Genomic DNA, 19,859 nt, shown 5'->3' with positions numbered 1-19,859 from the left:
ATAAAGGAGAGGAGAGGAGAGGACAGGAGAAGCTTTATTTTCCGACTGTCAGGTATGAAACACTGTGACGTTCATCGTGAGTTCATTCTGAGTCTCAGTCCACTGAGCTGTCAGATGGAGGATTTTCAAAAGGCAACTTTCTTTCCCATCACTGTTATTCTTGAGGAAGGTGGTGCGGGGTATTCCCTTTCTTTTATTCCCTCTTTCTTTGACTGAAATCAGCTTAAGGCTTTCCAACAATTTTGCCCTTTAAAAACGAGAGCCACTCCATCAATGTGGGACAATAGTATATCCTGACAAAAACTCGGAGGGCTTTACGCCACCCTGCCATCACTCTGTTCTCTTACAGCCTCTGCTGGTGACTGGTAAATGCCACTTTCAATCTTTCCCTTTTCTATGCACCTTCCTTTTTACTCCCCCTATTCCTCGCCCTCAATGGGTGTGTTAAGTATTGTGCATTCTGATGGGGGCGGTGAGTCAGTCAGGATCATTAAAAACAGGCCAAGCCTGTGGCCAGATCAAAATAATTAACTGGAGAGGTCACAAGCTAATGAAATGAAATGGGGGACTGAAAGGAGCCCCTAAATGGTGCGCACTAATCCTCCCTTTACCTTGTTTTAGGGAGGGGGCAGAACTCTGTAAGCCAGGGCATCTCTGCTGATAATAGGTTGTGGGGTGCAGGGGGACCTGCAACTATGAATATGTGTGTGTGTGTGTGTGTGTGTGTGTGTGTGTGTGTGTGTGTGTGTGTGTGCGTGCACGCCTGTGCATGTGTGTGCACTTGTAGGTGTTTTTGTCTGTGTTCGTGAAAGCCATTACCTTGTATCCAAGTATCATGCATTTTATGTAGTGAGGTATTGGCCAAATATGGCTTAAATGCAGGAGACAAACATATAATTTTGATAATAGACTATTAAATGAAAACTGACAAATTGGTCTATAATTTTGGAATAGGAGTAGAAACACTAAAACAATGACAATGCCCTCGTCCAGGATCGTCGAATGTTGTGTTTGAAATGAAACTTTTTCTTTCGCAGACTCTCGTCTATACAGGAAGTGAAACCTTCACTAACTTTTGGGGGATGGCTCGACCACCATAGATGTGGCTTTTCATATTTGTCTCCTAGTGAGCAGAGAAGTGTACACACACACACACACACACACACACATACACACAAAGACACACACACAGACACACACTCACACACACACACACACACACACACACACACACACACACACACACACACACACACACACAAGACACACACACACACACACAAAGACACACACACACACACAACAGATGTAGTTTATCAGGAGGGCTTGACTTGTATCATGTTGCGTTTATGTACAGCGCCGAATCCATGTCTAGAGCACGTGTTCTCCTGTGAAAAATATGTCATAGCTGTCAAATATCTATAGATCTAGTATGCTTCCAACTTTGGAGACAAACTTTTCAATCATGAGTCAGCCGGCTATCATTGTTTTTAGCACCAAGTTTTCATTGTTACATTTCATCACAAGAAATGTTAAGTTATGGAAATGATGTAAGGAATTAGTAAAATACTGATCTCTCACATCTGGCCCAATGTCGGTTTAAACCGCTGAAGTGCCTCCAACCCCAGCCCCCACCAACCTGTTGGCCAAAAAAGCTGCACTCATCATAGATAGATGGATGTTAAGCTACCAGTAATTCCATGCCAATAAGTTTGACTTACCTTTGCTGATAGATTCTTCATAACAGAGGGTGTTCGTACCTAGTGGTCAACTTGTGATTACACAGGGGGTTGTGTTGATGAAGCTGATGTCGTATGCATGTAATGAACAAAACAGTGCATTACTCCACTGTGGTTTGGCCTTGCCAAAACCAACTTTACCTTTACTTTTATCCTAATCCTGCATGTACTTTCATGTCTATGAGTCCTGAGTCACAAAGCTTTTATGACCACAGGCAAGTGTACACTAAGCTTAGAAAATGTGAAAAAGACCCCCGTATTGTGTCGTGCAGAGATATTCACGGGACTCATAAAAGGAAATATCTAAGTGTCCCAATGTCTGTCTGAACGACATAATAGACGAAAGAAAAAAAGCGATCCAAGGCCGAGGACAATGCGTGTTGGAGGCTGGTGAAGCCCTGGTGTCTCACTATGAACAGGTTCTTCAGGGCAGGCTCTAACCTGCTGAGAAGCCCGGAACATAACTCCAGGTTTGTGATGGTGAAAAAACAGAAGACGTTCTGTTGGTTAGAAGTGAACTGACGACAAACAAAATATGCACAACGACCCAAACACACACTGACTTTGAGGTGATACAAGGTTTTGCTGATAGAAGGAATTCACCTGATCTTGGAGAACAAGAGAGAAAATATGTAGAGAGAGAGGCAACAGGGAGAGTTGCTTTTGTTTCTTTAATCTTCTGTCAACTGCCACACAAATGTAAGGAGGGTACAAGGCAGCGTTGAGTTGGCAAACAAAGTCTGATTTCAACAGAAGTGTATTGGTAAGAGATGAGTGGACCATGTGAAGTAATTAAAATGTAAACGGTCCTTGTTTAATTTCTGTTTCAGTCACAATAAAACTAATGAAGAGGGCCTTTGAAAACCAGCAGTAATCATCAAATGAAATATGCAAACTCGTCTCGGGAGTTTACTTTAATGCTTGGATAGTGTTAAAGTGAAAGCCTGATATTCCTTCTGATCAGTATTGAGCACAATAACTAACATTTATTGCCCTGAAAGTGGGTATGTTATTATTCTGGTCTCTGGTTTAATGGCCAAGATAAGACTATTAAGTCCTTTTTCCTACAACTTACACAGGCTAACGGTTTTCAAATATGTATATTATACATGTGTATTTATATATGAATGCATGGTTTTTGTGTATCTATATATCTACATATCAACTTTTCTCAATTACATTTTTAATACCCAATGTGTTACATACTGTATATTCAATCTACTGTTTTCACTGGATCAGAAAGTTGCTGTATATTTACATAGGTTCTTAAAATGTACAAGTTATTATAGCAATAATAATGATCACGTATTATTATTATTATTATTGTTATTGTTATTATTATTGTTATTATTATTTTACGTAACAATCATAACAAAATATAACTTAATCCAGTATAATACTGTATTAAACTATACTATACATATAATATAACTTATAAATAACTTAATAATAAATACATATATATAAATAATATAATAAATAACTTAATAATAATAACAATTATGATTGTCATTATTATTATAAGTATTAGTAGTAGTAGTAGTAGTGGTAGCAGTGGTAGTTTCAGTATTATTTCATCACAATCTTAATTTAATCTAAGTTTAATCTAATTCAGCTTTTGCAGTTCTCCTCATCAAGTTTTTCACTTTTTCTTTTTGTTTTGTAGGTTACATTTCCAAGTATCATTGTGGTAACATTTCTGAAACTGGTCTAGACTGTTCCTGTTCGTGAAAATCAATCTGGGACTTACTGCCGAAAAAGCCCGTAAATGATACAAACCTGTTGTTCTGTAGCTTAAATACATAGAAAACATGATCATGGTATTTAAAATGAAGGACTTGTCATATCAAGGACAAAATAGCTAAAAAAAACATTTTGAAATTGTTCCCTTTTTTTATAAATAGGTAATAAGATTGCATGCAGGCCCCTGCATTATGCCCCTGAGCAGACTCACGATCCATCAGTATTATGTTTCTCTAAATGTGATCTCAGCCGCCCATTATCATCTGTTTGTAGTGTCTTAAAGGTGCCAGTCTTTGCGTGAGTTTATTTTGCAGTCCCAAATTAAAATTTGCATCATCCTAACTTCACCTCAGACATCAGTCCCTGATTCACCTATCATCCCAAACAGGCCAAAAAGAAAATTAATTCTCCTCTCCAGGTCTGTCCAAACAGGTCACTCCAAGATACAGGCTGGCGTCTCTCCCTCTCGCTCTCTCTCTCTCTCTCTGAACCATCATTACAGTCATTAGGCCAGAATAGGCTCTGTATCACAGGAGTCCACCAGCACCCAGTTTAACCCGCCACAATTAGCACATCCGTTAGAGTAGAATTACCCTGTAAAATGAGAATGCTCCGGACAAAAGAAGCAAGAGAGTTGGAGTTGAAAAAAGAGGGTAAGTGTGAGGGAGAGGAGGGGAGTGGAGAAATAAGGGAGGACAGGGAGAGATTAAAATTGTTTGAATTGAGTCCACGCTCGCCCCTTTCATTTGGTATTCTGCTCAAATCAGGGCTTTTGTTCGGCCTGGCGTAAAGTAGTGTCAATCATCTAGACCTGTTTTTTTTAGAATGGGGAAATTTATTATGAATTTGCTCCTGCAAATAATGAGGACTACCCCCTGCCTACTCACCCTTTTTTCCTTCTCCCTCTCCACTCCCAGCCACCTCTTCTCACTCCCCCCTTGCCTCCGACACCATATCAGTGGTGTAGAATAGGCAATAGAGAGCGAAGTTAGCAATCTCAGGGCCACTCGCACTCTGGACCCACATCAAAGTGACAGAGACGTCCAATCAGATTTGTCTTACAGGCATTACATGATGAATATGGTGCGGCCGTAACACAAAAGCGCCTTTGTGTGTCCTCCGAGCAGAGACTATTCACAGCCCGCCACAGCCAGCCAGAGTGGAAGTAAATGGCCAAAAGGGCCCAGGCCAAAAAAAAAGAACCCAAACTTGTGCAGCACAATAGCCCATGCAAATCACGGCCCCCTCCGCCTCCACCCCTTCGCACATCCCCACCTCATCCATCCCTCCACCTCTCAGGCTGTAGCTTGGTTCCTCCTCTGCTGGGTCGTCTGAAGTTTAGGGCCTATTCACACACACATACAGGGGTGTCAGTAAAGTGCTGAGCTGCACACATTCAAACTCCCTTTTTTTTTTTTTTTCGTTCAACTCATTTGAAAAGAGAAAGATTTCTTTTTTAGAAATACACGAGTAGAGTGACTGACTTATTTGCCAGCAAGCTGGGGTGACTCGGTGGCTGCGGGGAGAAGACGTCTTTGTAAGAGTGTCGATGCGGGGAAGCGGATTTCTAGCAGGCTGCAGTGGCCCTATGTGGCTTTAACTTGCATTGATAGAAACCATCAAATTTAATGAGGAAGGCACACACTCTTACATCATGTTGATCCAGATATCAATAGATTCATGTCAATAGATGTCAAACACCGAATCGATCAAGAATGTTCACATTAAGCTGCTAAGGTGTTGCTGCTGCAAAAAACCAACAAGTTTTTCTGTAGAATGTTGTTAAAACTGAATCTGCGTCCCAGCAGGCAAAGAGGATAAAAATTAATTTTCTGATTTTTGAAAAAAATAGTTCGATAATTATTATATATGTCACACAAGTTATTTCAAATCAACTTGAGCTAAGTAAGAGTTTTGTCTAGTCTGTATTTTTCAAACTGGAGAAATATTTTGCTCAGTGCTGAGACTTAATATTTTGTTCTTGAGTTATCTTGTTTTTCATCACACCAACCGGATTGTGACTGTATCCAGGCAAAAGAGAAGCAGCCTTAATAGCTGCAAATATTGAGCCCCACCAGGATATGACTTGATAAATAGCTAAGGGGTCACCAGATATTTCTCTGAACCAGCTGCATAGCCAAATATGTGTGTATGTGGTGTGTGTGTATGTGTGTGTGTGTGTGTATGGGGGGGTCAGCTTGTCTCCTATGTTAAAAATAAACACGTCCATGCCTCTGCTTAAGCATTAACACCTCTGTTAGCATTGTTCAAGGTTGTGCGCTATCCCTTTATCCATCCGCTTCTGTGTGCCAACTTCCCTTTGATTTCAGGTCATTCTTCATTTGTCTATAGTTATAGCCCTCTGTGCAGTGTATCCACCTAAAGAGCGTACTCTAACATCAAAGGGGTTAGTGTGTGTCCTTCATCCTATTCACTTGAAAAATAAGCGGATGGTTATTACGTTAGTTTTGATTAACCAATTTACTGCAGACACTGAAACTGATGGAAGCCCTTGTCTGGCATATGAAGCAAAAAATGTGGCTTCCCTTTGAGGCCCAGCAAATAACGCTATTGCTTACCAGCAATTCCAGAAGCACCTGTTGCACTTGTTTACACGTAGCTGCTATACTAAGTTGTGGAAGGATGACAGACATGTATAGTATTTTTTCATTCAGACTGTTTAATTTCAAAACAACATAACTCCCAATACATCCAATAAATTGTTATCTCAGACTAAAGAGACATCAGTTTTAAACAAATATGAGTCCCAAACTGTCACCTGAGAGCTTCCTGAATGATTAGCACCACTTGAATCATCTCGCAGTTCACTTGTGAAGAGCACATTTTTAATGCTGTTCTGTGTTTTTTTTTCTCATCTGTTTTAATACAATCTGTCTCTCTGGGTGTGGGAGAATGTGCCTTTATAAGTGCCTATAAATTCATTGGCATGGAAAACAAGAAAATTAAGATTTTTCCAATCTCAAGCAAGCAAAAAAAAAACATTTTGGACACCAAGTAAGTGACATGGCTGAAGAAACAAATCTTAACACAGGATTGTGTTTATATCACATTAAAGGCCTGTTGGTTAAAGTATATTATCATGGAATTTATTACATTTCTTTAAATAATAGCTGTACACACACTGCCAGGTTCATTGTTATGATTTTCCAACCGCAGAGTGAATCAGGTTTTGAACTTCACAGCATTAGAGCAAGGGCACCAAGACATGTTGTTGGTGTGTGTGTGTGTGTGTGTGTGTGTGTGTGTGTGTGTGTGTGTGTGTTTCACTGATGCACACGCGGGAATGAGTGATGATCATGCAAAATGGTGCAAATCCACGGAGCGCCATGATGTGTGTGTTTGGCGGAACGACTGACCTTTCACCGCCCCATTCTCCGCTTAATTTCGCCGCGTATTATGGTCTGGATGCGTGCGCACGGCCCCATTTGACTGCCTCCGTGGGTTTTACGCATACATCACGGTATTGCGCACCAAAACGCATGCATAAATGAGTCGAATGTGATGGATTATTCAGCATTGCATTACGCCAAAATTAACATCAGCCTTACATTGTCAACATGAAAATGACCCGCCGACAAAATGGCATGAATAAATCTCTCTCTGCGTCCTCTCCATCGGAGCCTTAAGAGAAAATTGCACATCAATCTATCCATCCATCAAAAGACAAGCCCTTATTTTCACTTTGTGCCTTGGCCCCTGTTTGACACTCAAGGACATCAAAAAAGAAAAAAGGGAAAGAAAAAAGCCTTGGCCCTGTAATAATAGGCCAGCGGGGTATTCTGCCCCAAACAATGACGAGTCGTTTGGAGTCCCGGTGACGTAGCAGGGAGGAACGACCGCGCGTAATTATTGCCATTTATCACTTGTTTGAATTTGTCCCTGCCTCCACCGGGGAGGGTCACCGTGCGCCACTCCGAGCGTGGGGGCCTTTGTCACCAAGTGCAGGCACGTGGCTCACACCTGCAGCGTGTGCGTGCATGCGTGTGCGTGTGCCACTTTAGAACCCTAGAAATATATAGACAATGTCAAACACACACACACGCACACACAGAGTTGCTGCGGATTTTTCAGTGCCACGGAGAAACGCCAGGTGGAACTCCTCGCGGCGCTTGGCCGAAATTGGCACCGGTGTTTATTTACAATAGAGGTTCTTCCATAATTCGCATAATGAGGCGCAAAGGCGCGCACAATAGAGGCGTTGCGCCCCCCATTCCGTCGGAGATGGGCTTGTGATTGAGCTGTGTGCGCCGTGAAAAACACAGTCGGGGATACAACTAGTCTACAACCCCGGGTTTTATTTAGATTGATCTAAATCAGGCAATAAGAATTTTGACCCGACTCATTGTCCCGCTGACTTTCCCGGGGCCGTATTTCAAATAGCCATTGAGAAGAGTGAATTGCAACCCTCCCTCCCTCACCTCCCCCTCTCCGTTAGCTCCAGGGCCCACTGAGGCTGCTGCGTAAAAGCACAGTGTGCAAAAGAAACAATGCAATGCATGAAACGTAATATTAATCCCCCCACCCCCCACCCCCGTGCTGAATGGAGACAAAGCGCGGAGAGACTGCACGTCTATAATGGTTATTGAGTGGTCATCCAGCTGCGCAATTTCCCCCCCTTGCGCCAAAAACCAAGCCGGGAAAAGGTCATTGAGGGGAGGTGAATGGGAGAGATCCCCTAGTTTGCTCAATTGCCGCCACCAACACAGCTTGTGTCCCCCCTCCGACCCCCTCTCTCTCTCACTCACAGACAAACACACACACACACACACACACACACACACACATGTAAACAAAATATAAAAACCAGCCGGGTAGACTGTGGATTAAGTCATCTGCAAAAGCATGTAATATAAATAGATTCGTCTTTATTTATAAAACTTGATTTACACAAAATATATCTGTTAAAATCAAAATATTTACATTTAGGCTACAGGAAGTGGAGAACAAGTGCATACATCAGTAAAGGTCTCCTTTTAACCTATTTCTTAAAAAAAAACAAACACCTACAATCTGTCATAGGTAGTAGCCATGATATTGCTGTCCAGTCAAAACAACATCACGCGCACGCCAAACCGGAAATTGGCAGTGAGCGTCGGTTACAAAAATATGTCTTCATGTTATAAAGGGTATTATACAGTGTCGTTACTTGGGGGGGAGGCAGAATGTACACGGGGATCAGAAGTTGTTTGTCTTGGCTTCCAGCAGACGTGGCAGCCGTGGCGTGGATCCTCCGCCGGGTCACGCGTTAATTGCACTTTTAACCGTTCGTTCGTTCCTTCCGCGCGTCGACGTGACATCGCCCGGCACATTCAAGCACAGGGAGTGGGGGGGGATTCGGGGCAACGAAACTCCCCGTTCCCTTCTCTCACTACTGCTTTGCAGACGCAGACAGGTGAGGGATGGAGGTGACCGATCACGCCCCGGCCACGGAGGCCACGCCGGAAGTGACGCCTCTCCGAAGTCTCTGGTCTGGAAGAACTGTTTTACGCGCAGGCGCAGTGGCGCGGCGCAGGCGGCCTCATCGTCAGTACCTGTCGAACCAGGTGGTGAAGTCCAGCAGCTCCTGCTCCTCGGAGCTCAGCGGCTCGTAGCCGCCTTCGTCCGAGGAGTAGGTGGAGTGAGGCGACTCCGGGTCGGCGGAGTAGCTGTTGGAGAGCGTCGGCGACGGCAGCCCGCATTGGAAGGCGGCCGAAACCGCGTCGTGCTCGTCCAGGAGCTGCTGCAGAGCCCGGATGTACTCCACCGCGGACCGCAGCGTCTCCACTTTGCTCATCTTCTTGTTGGCGGCGCCGTTGGGGACGTGCTGACGAAGCGTCTGGAAGCCCATGTTGACCTGTTTGACCCGGTTGCGCTCCCGCTCGTTCCGCCGCGCCACGGCCACGGGCTGCTGTTGAGGGATGGAGTAGCCGAGGCCGTTGAAGCTCAGCCGCCTTTTGCAGCGCAGGAGCTCCGGCGAGTCGGAGCGCTGTCTCTTCAGCACCTTGGTTTTGTGCTGGTATCCCTCCGCCGGTATCCCTCCGCAGAGCTGCGCGGCGGGCACCGCGCAGCTCTGCGCCGCCGGGGCGTGCAGGGTGAGCCCGCCACGCCTCTCGGTAAGTCCAAAGGTGAACGCAGTCTGCGTGGTGGTGACGGTCGTGGTCTCCATCTCGTAAAGTGATGGATGCAGCAGCAGAGGCGGCGGCGGCACCCAAGGGGAGGCGGAAGTGTTTGGCAGGATGCAGCTCTCGTGTCCTTCGCGTGGGGACCGTGTGTCCGACTCCAGTCCAAGTCTCTCTTGACTGCCTCACTCCACGAGCCGATCTGACCCAAACTTTGGCAGCACTCCTCTTTTTCAACACGCGCCCCGACACACACACACACACACACACACACACACACACACACAGGCACACACACACACGTACCACCCCCTCTTTTTTAAGGGGGGGTGAGAGACGCACGCTTCTCGGCGAGGCCCCGCCCCCGCGGTGTGACCGCGCTCCCCGCCGGCTCCCCCGGGCCAGGCGCGTGGCTCCGGGAGCTCAATAAACAATCCCGGGCTTTGAGCGCGCCGGGAGCACGCGCTGGGCTCATTTACATTCCAATGTCTCCCAACTTGAAGGCCCATTGGTCGATTCAAACGGGGGAGAAAGAAAAGGAGAAGACGACGGAGAGAGAGAGAGAGAGAGAGAGAGAGAGAGTGAAAAAGTGAATGGTGTGCTTCTTTGAAATGCCTTTTGAATTTGACAATGTACCCCTGGCAAGTCTTCAAATTATAAGTCTCCCCCCCCAACACCACCACCCTTCCACCCCCGACCATCTTTCTCCCCTGGCTTTTTACAATCCCGAATACCATGGCCGCTCTCTCCTGTATCCGGGCTACAGCTTTTACAGAGCGAAAGCGTGTCTCCCGGCTCAGTGCGGGGGCAATTATAAAATTGGCCATTTCAAAGTAAACATGCGTTCAATCCCGCCGTAGAAGGAACTCCTTGGCTTTGTTGCGATTTATTTTTTTTGTGCTCCTTCAGTGCCTCGCTCAACTTTTTCCAGCATTCACTTTAAACAGGGTGTGCACTCCCATGCGCACGTTTCAAAATCAACTTTTTTTTTTTATTCCCCATGCAGGGGTATTTTTTTTCCGAGCGATCACACGGGTGCTCTGTCTCCCTACCAGCAACTTCATAAAACTTCCTCCCATCAGGAGCGATGAAGACCAGCGCATTGACAACAAAAACAGGACAATTGCGGCCTCTAGCGGCCAAGTCTTGTAATTACTCATTGTAGACAAGCTTAAAACATCAGGGTACCCCAAAACAGTGAATCAAAGATTGAGCTATTCCAGTTTATCCAATTCTAAATTTTTTTATAATTCAATCCATTGTTCAGAGTGAGCTTCTACTTGAGAAATTAATGTGTACCTAATTAATGATAATAATAATTTGTATGTTCTGTTGTAGCGAGTCATGAATGTTGGGGTTTATGTTGATGCTTGTTTTCTGTGTGACTTGGAGGTTGCTGGGAATGATGTGCATGTGGTTTGGGGTGCAATGAATTCTGTTTTTTTTTTTTTTTTTTACCTGGAATTGAGCAGGAACAGTTAGTTGTATTGGTGGCTTATGTGGCGTGGCTATGGCCAACAACAGCTATTGCTCATTAAACAGATGTTTTACCGTCATCTGGGTGTTTCCCCGACAAGAACGCTAAGGTTCAGGTCCCAGGTTTAATCCAACTCTGGGCCTATCTGTATGGAGTTTGCATGTTCTCCCCATGTGTGCGTCAGTTTTCTTCAGGTTCTACGTCAGACCTGGTTATTTTACGGCCCATGGGTCACATCCAGCCTGTTTTGCTTTTTTATCTGGCCCATCAAACTACTTTCTCTGAATTTTTTCTGAAGTATTTTCAATCAATATTGAATTTAGAAACTCCTTTTTTTCCTTTTGTTTAACTTTGTATGGATTATTACATTCAAAATAGTGTCAGTACATTTATATGATTTTCAGTGATTTTAAAGTTGAAATAAAAGGCCAAAAAAAAAAAATTATTTAAATTGCAATTATCATTTTTTCAATTTACATGATACCTAGTTGGCCCGTGCATAAAAATTCAATAATAACTGTGGCCCACCAGCCAAAATAATTGCCTACCCCTGTTCTACGGTATCCTCACACATTCCAAAAATATGCAGCAGGTTAATTGTAAATGTAATAGATCTAATATATAAATCTAATAGACTTAATTCAATGAATTCATTCATTCAGACATCCATATCACCACAACCCCCATAGATGTCCCTGGTGTAAACAGTTGTTGGCTGCTTGTTTTTCCATTCCTAGCATAAGAGTGTTTAAATTGTTTATTTTCATTTTTTTCTATATCATCTGATACTTTGTTCGCTACTGTTCTACCGTTATTCATTTTCTGAAGGCTGCTGTGGCCTCTAGGATCCATTCGACACAAGCACTGGTCTATTAAAATGCTTCTTTTTCCCAGAGTAATTTCCTCTCTCGGGCCTTGCTGTATCTGATTTCATAGAGGAGAGATGATTAGGACCCCCAGGACAAGATTGGATGCCAAGATCAAAAAGACACAGAGAGAAGTTAGTCAAATCTCAAAGCTACAAAAATGTGTTGGAAAGAAAGAAACACCCAGGGGGTACAAATTTTGTCTGTATGCAATTTTATAATATACATATATGTATATACAAATCACATGCCATGTCTGCTTCCACCAAGGGACCTTCTCCCTATCATCTTTTTGTTTCCACAGCACATCCTTTTCCCTTTTCTGTTTACTTGGCTAGCCTTCATGTGTCACCAGCAGAGGACGCCATGACAGAAACTCTGAACTACCTGTGTTCAAAATTACATTTACCGTGTTTTTTTTCTATCTCTCTGAAATTAAACTAAAATGCCCCAGTGCTTCCACTTAATCAGCACTGAACTGCACAAAATGCTTCCTCCACTTATTTAGCTTGTGGGACTTTTAGCAGCAAAAGTACCTAAAAGCACTCAAGAGTTTAGATTTGTCAGCATCATGGTGCAAGAAAAAACACCAGGATTATCATTATTGTGTCTCCTCATACTGCAAACAATACCAGTTATCAAAAAAAATGACAGTGAGGTGACAGGAAATTTGCTGCCAACCATTTTTAAAAACTTGTTAAAGTTTCACTTTAGGTACAGAAAACATAACAATCAATCATCACCTCACTTACGAAAAAACACACCTTGTTTCAAGTAGGAACCTGTTACAATAATAGTCACGTGGTCAGGGTGTGGCTGTCTCAGATTTTATTACTGTTTTTAAATCTTTTGTTTTTAAATCTTGATTAATATGTAGTAAAATGTTGCCCCGAGTTCCTAAAAATGCTTCTTTGATAAAATGTGCTTAAAAGAGTGTCAAGAAGAAAGAGGAATGAAGGGGGCATTATTGGTCTTAGGTTTAATATCAGATTGTTACCAGGTCTTGCAATGTTGAAGATTTATATTCAGTGCCAGTAAGGATACCCAAATGTCTGATGTTACTTTTCCAAATATCTTTGAAGAGCCGATGTGACCGATTCGTTTTTTAAATGGCAAATAAAAACAAAGTATCTCTATGACCACCTTCCGCATGGTTTTTCAAGAATGGGGCCCATATCCTTTTTCAACCTTTAGACATCTGTTGTCCACCAGGACAATGGAAGCAAGTCTCAGTTGTTTCTTTGCCTGAGTAGGAATGGGGAAGTGCTCCATTATAGTGTGTATCATTTCCCTGTTTCCAACATGTGTGTTTGAGTCTTGTCTGTGTTTTACTGTCACGATATAGCCAGGCAATAAGGTGCTCAGCTCAAAAGATATTGGAACCAGGAAGTGAATCTTTTCAGCTTGGTCAGGTTATTTTATTTTTATTTTTTTTATCTGAGTAGGCTGAAATTAGTGACATTGTGATGGGCAGCCCCCATATCACACACACAGACCATAAAAAGTCTGTCTCATTTACACAGTACAACTGCACACCTGCAGGAATGTGACAAAAAAAAGTCCCTGGTTGAAATGCATTGGTATTTTGGTACTCATCTACTTCTTCAACCGCAATGTTGTGTTGTTTTTCATGACTATTAAGCATCTTTAGACAGGCGTGGGTTATTTTACAGCTTGTCTTACACCATGGGATTTCACACCAAGACTTGATTTTCAGAGAGGTTACTTCGAAATGAAGGAGGAGCAATGAAATGTCTTCAAGGGAAAAAAAAAATCAAGTCCAGTTGCTACGAGTAGATTTTGACAAGACTTGCCCGTGACCTGGATGAATGAAAACCTCCACAGAGACACCAATACAGTTATTCCAATGAGGCCAAAGATCCCAAAGGAATAATTTATAGTCATCAGTGTGTCTGTTTGTGTGTGTGTGTGTGTGTGTGTGTGTGTCAAACAGCAGGCCTGTAATGAGTTAGCGAGTGAATATCATGGGATATCCATATTCATGTTCAACAATTATTAACGTGCCATATGACACTTCCACCAGTACCAAAGTGCAGCTCACCTTCGGATGCTTAAATATCTTAAGATGTGTTTTCTAAATGTGCTTATTTCCAGAATATGCGTGAAGGGGTCGGTTGAAATAAGCGAATGAGTGAAACGATCTCCGATTTGGCAAACATGGAATCCCTTCCCAGGGTGGTAAATAAAAGTGACGGAGCGCACAGCCCCATCCACGGCCTTGGTGGAAACCACGAACACGCGATGATGTCAGACTCGTGACGTGATGAAATCCCGAGCAATTGACGCCGTGCAAACCCGGAAACCCGGTTTTACTTTCGTCCCATCGAAACGCTGTGCGTTGCGTCATTTCCGCGCGGAGGGCGTCCTCGGTTCACCAGCGTCTGCGCACAACCGTCACTCGAGAGACAAGCACCTCCCGCGTGAAATCGACACCCACGTTCTTGCAGGAAACTGCATCCTCCCACGCTAGGGTTTTTGGGCGGGGGGGTGTGTCTTTAAAAAGCACCCTGTAGGCTCCAGGGATCCAGACCAGAATCATCTGCTGTCATGCAAAGGTAGGAAAACGCGCTCCTTTCCCAATGACGTCACTTGTTAACTGGAGTGTCAGGTATCTCCAGGTGAAAGTGGATAACATGTGTTGGTACTCAGATTACTCCAGTTTTTGCCGTGTTTATCCAGTTTGAGGAGTTCTTCTTGCCAAGCAGGGTGAGGTGAAGGGTGACCCGTCTGCGTTCTCTCCTTCCTAGCCCTCCCAAGCCACAGTTTGCCAGTTGGCTCCTGGAGCAAGTGAGGACGGGCCAGTACACGGGTCTGTGCTACATTGGCCAAAACAAATTCAGGGTACCGTGGAAACACAACTCCCGGAAGGACTGCAATGAGGAGGACTGTAAAATTTTCAAGGTGAGTTTTACTGTTTGGACCCTAGTTGTGCCCCGCTGCCGCCGCCGTTGCTGCTGCTTCCGCTGCTGCTGAGGGTTCCCGGCAAACAAGGAACCAACCAGGAAGTCTAAAATGCTGTGACTGCATTTTTTTTCTGTATTTAAGTCTGGGCCGAATTATGTTTGCAGGGCTTACAGTAAGAGCCGGCAGAACCAGCTGAAAAGAGGCAACAAGTGATTTTCCCAACATCTTGACAGGAATATTTTCCTTGCTTTTACTCCAATAAAAAACAAAACAAATGACCAATAAAGTGAATATAATGTCTGCCTTAGGGAGCCAGAGTGCTTTCCAATGAACGATTATTTATAATTTTATCTTCTCAAAAGGAGGCTAGCTTTTCCTCTTGTCGCTGATATCTGCGGTGCTTGGTGCCCTTTTTAAATGTTTACATTTGTCTGTTTAAATGTTTACATTTAAATGTTTACATTTAAACAGATTAGAGGAGCGGGGCATTGATGCATGGATTACCACTTACCTCCTCACAGATAGAAGGTTCCTGGTTTGATTCAGATTATTTTCCTCCCACAGTCAAAAAACATGCTATTGAAAACATTGAATTGCCCTGTGTGTGTGAGAGGGTGAACAGTTGCATGACATGAGAACCCTGAGGGCAAGATGAGCAGCATAGATTATATTACATGACATTACATGACATTAAATTAATAATGTCATGTAATGTTTGTTAATCAATGAGTGAATAACAAACAGGTTCAATGAAGAGCAGATTTAATGAACTTTCTTGACACAAGTCAACGGTGATTTGTCAAAATCTAGTCCGTAAAGCAATAACAGTTGATAGATTGTTCGGTTCGAAACGATTTCTTGTCCTTCTGTGAGTAGCAGCGTGGCTGTGTGTGTTTATGTATGTTTGCAGGCTTGGGCTGTTGCAAGTGGTAAAATCAACGACTTCCCCGATGACAAGGCCAGGTGGAAAACCAACTTCCGCTGTGCGCTGAACCACCTCTCTAAGCACTTCAAAATGATAGATGACAACTCCAGGAACTCGGAAGACCCTCACAAAATCTATGAGGTCATCAATACCGGGAGTAAGAACGCGCATGCTCGGGGTGCACATGCAACCATGTGCACGAGTACCTTGGACGAGCGTCGGCTTCTGTTTTGTTTGTTTGCAGGTAATTATGAAAGCCCACCCCAACAAGATTCCCATGAGGGCTTCGACATGCCCGTGGACATCTATAGCTCGCCCGCAGAATTCAACTCCTCGGCCGATGAGGTGTGCTTTCACTCGATGCATGTTTAATAGTGCTAAATTGTATTTTTTAAATATATTCATAGATTCTCTAAAAGCTGAAATATTTCTCCGAAAATAGTGCAATCTTGCTCATAAGCTGATGGCCTTAGATCTTGGAAACCAGCCAATAGGTATTTATCTGTTTAATTTTCATACATTGATTTGATTTGTGATTTGTTGCCATGCACTTTAAACACATTTTAACATGATTGTTTTGTCTGACAGATGGGTGGGTACAGGAGTTTTTTGTCGGAAGCTATCCCGCCACTGCAACAGTTGGAAATAACACACAACTTTTACCAAATGCAGAGTCCTACTATGAAGGTAAAAAAAATGCACTTTGTCAAGTTAAGTCAAGTCAAATTCTTTTTACGTAGCACCAAATTACAATAGAGTTTTCTCATGACACTTGAGATTTAAAGCGGGTCTGGACGACACTAGAATGATTAATAGAAACCCAATATTACCCTATTAGCAAACACTTTTTGACAGTGGCGAGGAAACTGTCCTTTTCTGGTGCAGAATCCTCAAATCCTTGGACAGATCCAAGCACAATGCAGGCATTCTTCTGCTTCGACCGGTTGGGGTAGAAAGAGAAAGAACAAGATAGATAGAGGCTAGTGTTATGAGGGTTGGGTCAGGAGGGACGCGTACAAACAATATCATACACGTAACAACAGCAGTGCTAAAAGCTACTAGGTTCCGGTGAAATAATACAATAAGGCAGGGGTGGGCAATTATTTTGTCTGGCAGGCCCCATTTCTTATTTAATTTTTATGCATGGGCCAACAAGGTATCATGTAAATGGTACAAAATGAAAATTGCAATTTACATTTTTTGGCATTTTATTTCAACTTTAAAACCATTAATGATCATATGAATGTGCCAACATTATTTAGTATGCAGTCATCGATACAAAATCAAACAAAAGGAAAAAATAAGGAGTTTCTAAATTCAATATTGACTGAAAATACTTTATAAAATATTCAAAGAAAATAGTTTGTCGAGCCGGATAAAAAACAAAACGGGCCAGATGTGCCTTGTGGGCTGTAAAATGCTCAGGTCTGATATAAAGGGTAAAAATATTGGTCCAAGCACAAATATTTGCGGAACACCATAACTTACTTTGGTGCACACATAGGATGTTTTGTTTACATGTGCAAATTGAGATTCGAATTTTTGTATTATCTGAATCATCGTCTTGCTTTGGCTTTTTTTCCCTGTTTGTTTTTTAATTAAAGTAAATCCACATCCAGTCGACGGTTCACCTCCGCAGCCAAGCATCTACGACTTGGAGATCTCGATCAACTACAGGAAAAAACAAATGCTGAAGTTAACGTTGAACGCTTCCCGTCTCCAGCTCCACTACAACCACGAGGACCCGGAGCTCAACGCCTACCACCTCTGCTTTCCGACAACAGAAGGCCTGCTGGACCACAAACAGGTACTGCGGCAACCTGCAATCGCTGCGAAAATGTCACTTTTGTGCTCGGTCTGAGGCCAACTTGGAGCTTTTTGTGTGAAGTGTGCATTTTTTTCCCCGTGTGTACGTGTGTTGGTTCACAGGCTTCTCGAAAAAGTAGGTCAAACGAATCCTCAAAATTGTCACTGGGTGTAAATGAGAGAGCGAGTGGTTGTAGAGTTGCGCCTGTAATTGACTGGCAACCCTGCATCTCACACAGGGTCTTCCAGCAATCATAAATATTGGTATTGACAATACATGGATTATTAGGTTGTAATAAACCCAATTTGGATTTTATTGCACAAGATTTTATTCTCTTGAACAACATTTTATTCTCCATTAAACAAGGTTGTATAGTCTTTTATTCTACCTTTATGTAGAAGTCTGTTTTTGACTACCATTTGATAAGTTTAATTCTACCAGTGCAAATAATAACAGTACTTTAAATCACTCGCAGAGAAAGGATAATCAACTACTATTCCCTTAATGCTTTGAGTTGAAACGGGTTAATTTAGCTTGAAAAAATTATTTGCTGCATTAAATCACAAGTATCATAGAAAAAGTACAGGGAAACTATAATTTTTCTAATTTTCACAACACCTTCGTCACACCAGATTGAATACACCAATCGCATCCTAAACATCATCCAGAGAGGTCTGCTCTTGGAGGTACGGGACACAGGAATCTATGCATACAGGCAGGACAGCTGCCGTGTGTTCGCGAGCACCGATAACCCCAGCACAGTTCATCCTAACCCCAGAAAACTGCCCCAAAACACCATGGTAGAGCTCCTCAGCTTTGAGAAGTATGTGAACGGTGAGTGTGGACGAAATGGTTGAGCAAATTTGCCGGTGTCAGTGGGTCTTCTTAAAAACCAAAATAATGTAACAGAAAACAATGATTGACTCCGTGTTTCAGAGCTGAAGCTGTTTAAAGAGGCGAACGGTGTTTCTCCATCCTACACCGTCAGTATGTGTTTCGGAGAGATGTTTCCAGATGGGAAGCCTTTGGAGAAGAAGCTTATTGTGGTCCAGGTAACACTACTTTTCCATGTATATACCGTCAAGACAGGAAGTAGGTAGTCCAGCTTCCCTCTTGTAATCTCACTGCCTGTTCTGTAGGTGGTCCCGCTGATTTGCAGATATTTCCACGAGTTAGCCCAAATGGAGGGGGCTTCGTCTCTTCAGAGTACCAACGTCAGCCTTCAGATATCGCACAACAGCCTCTACGACCTCATTAACTCGGTCTTTAGTTTGCCTGGTTCTGAAGATCCAGGACGGGCTGCTGAACTGTTCCTCAACCACATGTGAGGTTTTATCTAGAACTGATCCAAAATGAAACTTACTGCAAATCCATAGTTACATCTTGGGGTTGTTTTCCCCAAAAAGTCAGTTGTTGCAAATAATGTGTTCCTTTTTTGAAATATAATAATGAACCGAGTTACTCCCCATTGACAGTACATAAAATAAGGAGAACATACTTTGTCTTATTAAGTAAACACAAAGCTACCTGAAAAGGTGAAAAGAGCACCTGGATCTTCTTCCCTGTATCAGTTATTCATGTTGTTTAGCATGTAATGACTAAGTTACTAATGCGATTAATGATTCAAATGCAGTATATTGCTGTCATGTGTTATTGTACTCTTTGTTAGACCCAACACCAATTCCAATCACAACCTAAGCTCAGATTTAGTGGCTTTTGCAACATGGACATACATTGCAATTCCTGCTCCATACAAATTATTTCCACATAAATATAAGCACAAACTGACATTTTTGCACTACATAAGTACCGGAGATGCACATCTTGAAACTGACTGTTACACTGCTCTGCTGAAAGCTCATTGGCTGAACCCCTGTATATGACAGTAAGATGGTATTGTTGCTTTTTTATTGCAAGGTGACCATCAGACTATCCCAATGAAGTCATTGTAAAATATAAAGATTTTACTTATCAAATATTTATAACGCTGTTAAATGCAGATTGTTTGTCATGTTTTGTACAATGCATGTGTCAAACTCCAATTGAAGCTGTTTAGTGTCAGAGGGATTAAAAAGTCAGCAGGCTAAAAATGGTGGAAATACCTGAAAATTTTAGCCAAGAGAAGATAACCTCAGGCATTATTCTACAATAATAAAGTTCTAATTTACTAGTAGTAGTTTTTAACTTATTCAGCATCGAAATGCTTAAGACCCGGAGACCTGTAACTTTGATGGGGGGGTGACTTTTTAATAACTTTC

General features: G+C 42.8%; 2 protein-coding genes across 2 annotated transcripts; one reads left to right on the top strand and one right to left on the bottom strand.

Moving 5' to 3' along the window:
- Positions 1 to 8,240: 8,240 nt before the first annotated feature.
- On the bottom strand, positions 8,241 to 9,805 carry ascl1b (achaete-scute family bHLH transcription factor 1b). The gene has a single exon (XM_086163194.1). It carries the CDS (start codon positions 9,646 to 9,648, stop codon positions 9,028 to 9,030), a length of 621 nt encoding a protein of 206 aa, XP_086019320.1. The 5' UTR covers positions 9,649 to 9,805; the 3' UTR covers positions 8,241 to 9,027.
- Positions 9,806 to 14,366: 4,561 nt separating this feature from the next.
- irf7 (interferon regulatory factor 7) lies at positions 14,367 to 19,829 on the top strand. The gene is made up of 10 exons (XM_086163234.1): positions 14,367 to 14,520; positions 14,713 to 14,866; positions 15,780 to 15,951; positions 16,039 to 16,139; positions 16,237 to 16,288; positions 16,383 to 16,481; positions 17,399 to 17,601; positions 18,234 to 18,435; positions 18,538 to 18,653; positions 18,741 to 19,829. The coding sequence occupies exons 1-10, from the start codon at positions 14,513 to 14,515 to the stop codon at positions 18,927 to 18,929; spliced, it is 1,296 nt and encodes a 431-aa protein (XP_086019360.1). The 5' UTR covers positions 14,367 to 14,512; the 3' UTR covers positions 18,930 to 19,829.
- Positions 19,830 to 19,859: the final 30 nt, after the last annotated feature.

Source organism: Fistularia commersonii, chromosome 17, assembly GCF_037954325.1.
Source record: "Fistularia commersonii isolate RoL2024-O1a breed Wild chromosome 17, RoL_Fcom_v1.0, whole genome shotgun sequence".
Taxonomy (NCBI): domain Eukaryota; kingdom Metazoa; phylum Chordata; class Actinopteri; order Syngnathiformes; family Fistulariidae; genus Fistularia; species Fistularia commersonii.
This window is presented reverse-complemented; position numbering and strand designations above follow the sequence as displayed.

Bases quoted from the DNA above. Each gene is read 5' to 3' on its own strand.
- irf7 (XM_086163234.1), top strand. The intron at 16,140-16,236 runs GTGTGCTTTCAC...CTCCGAAAATAG, and splicing joins TCAACTCCTCGGCCGATGAG to TGCAATCTTGCTCATAAGCT. The intron at 16,289-16,382 runs GTATTTATCTGT...TTTGTCTGACAG, and splicing joins TCTTGGAAACCAGCCAATAG to ATGGGTGGGTACAGGAGTTT.
- ascl1b (XM_086163194.1), bottom strand. From the start codon at position 9,648: ATGGAGACCACGACCGTCACCACCACGCAGACTGCGTTCACCTTTGGA.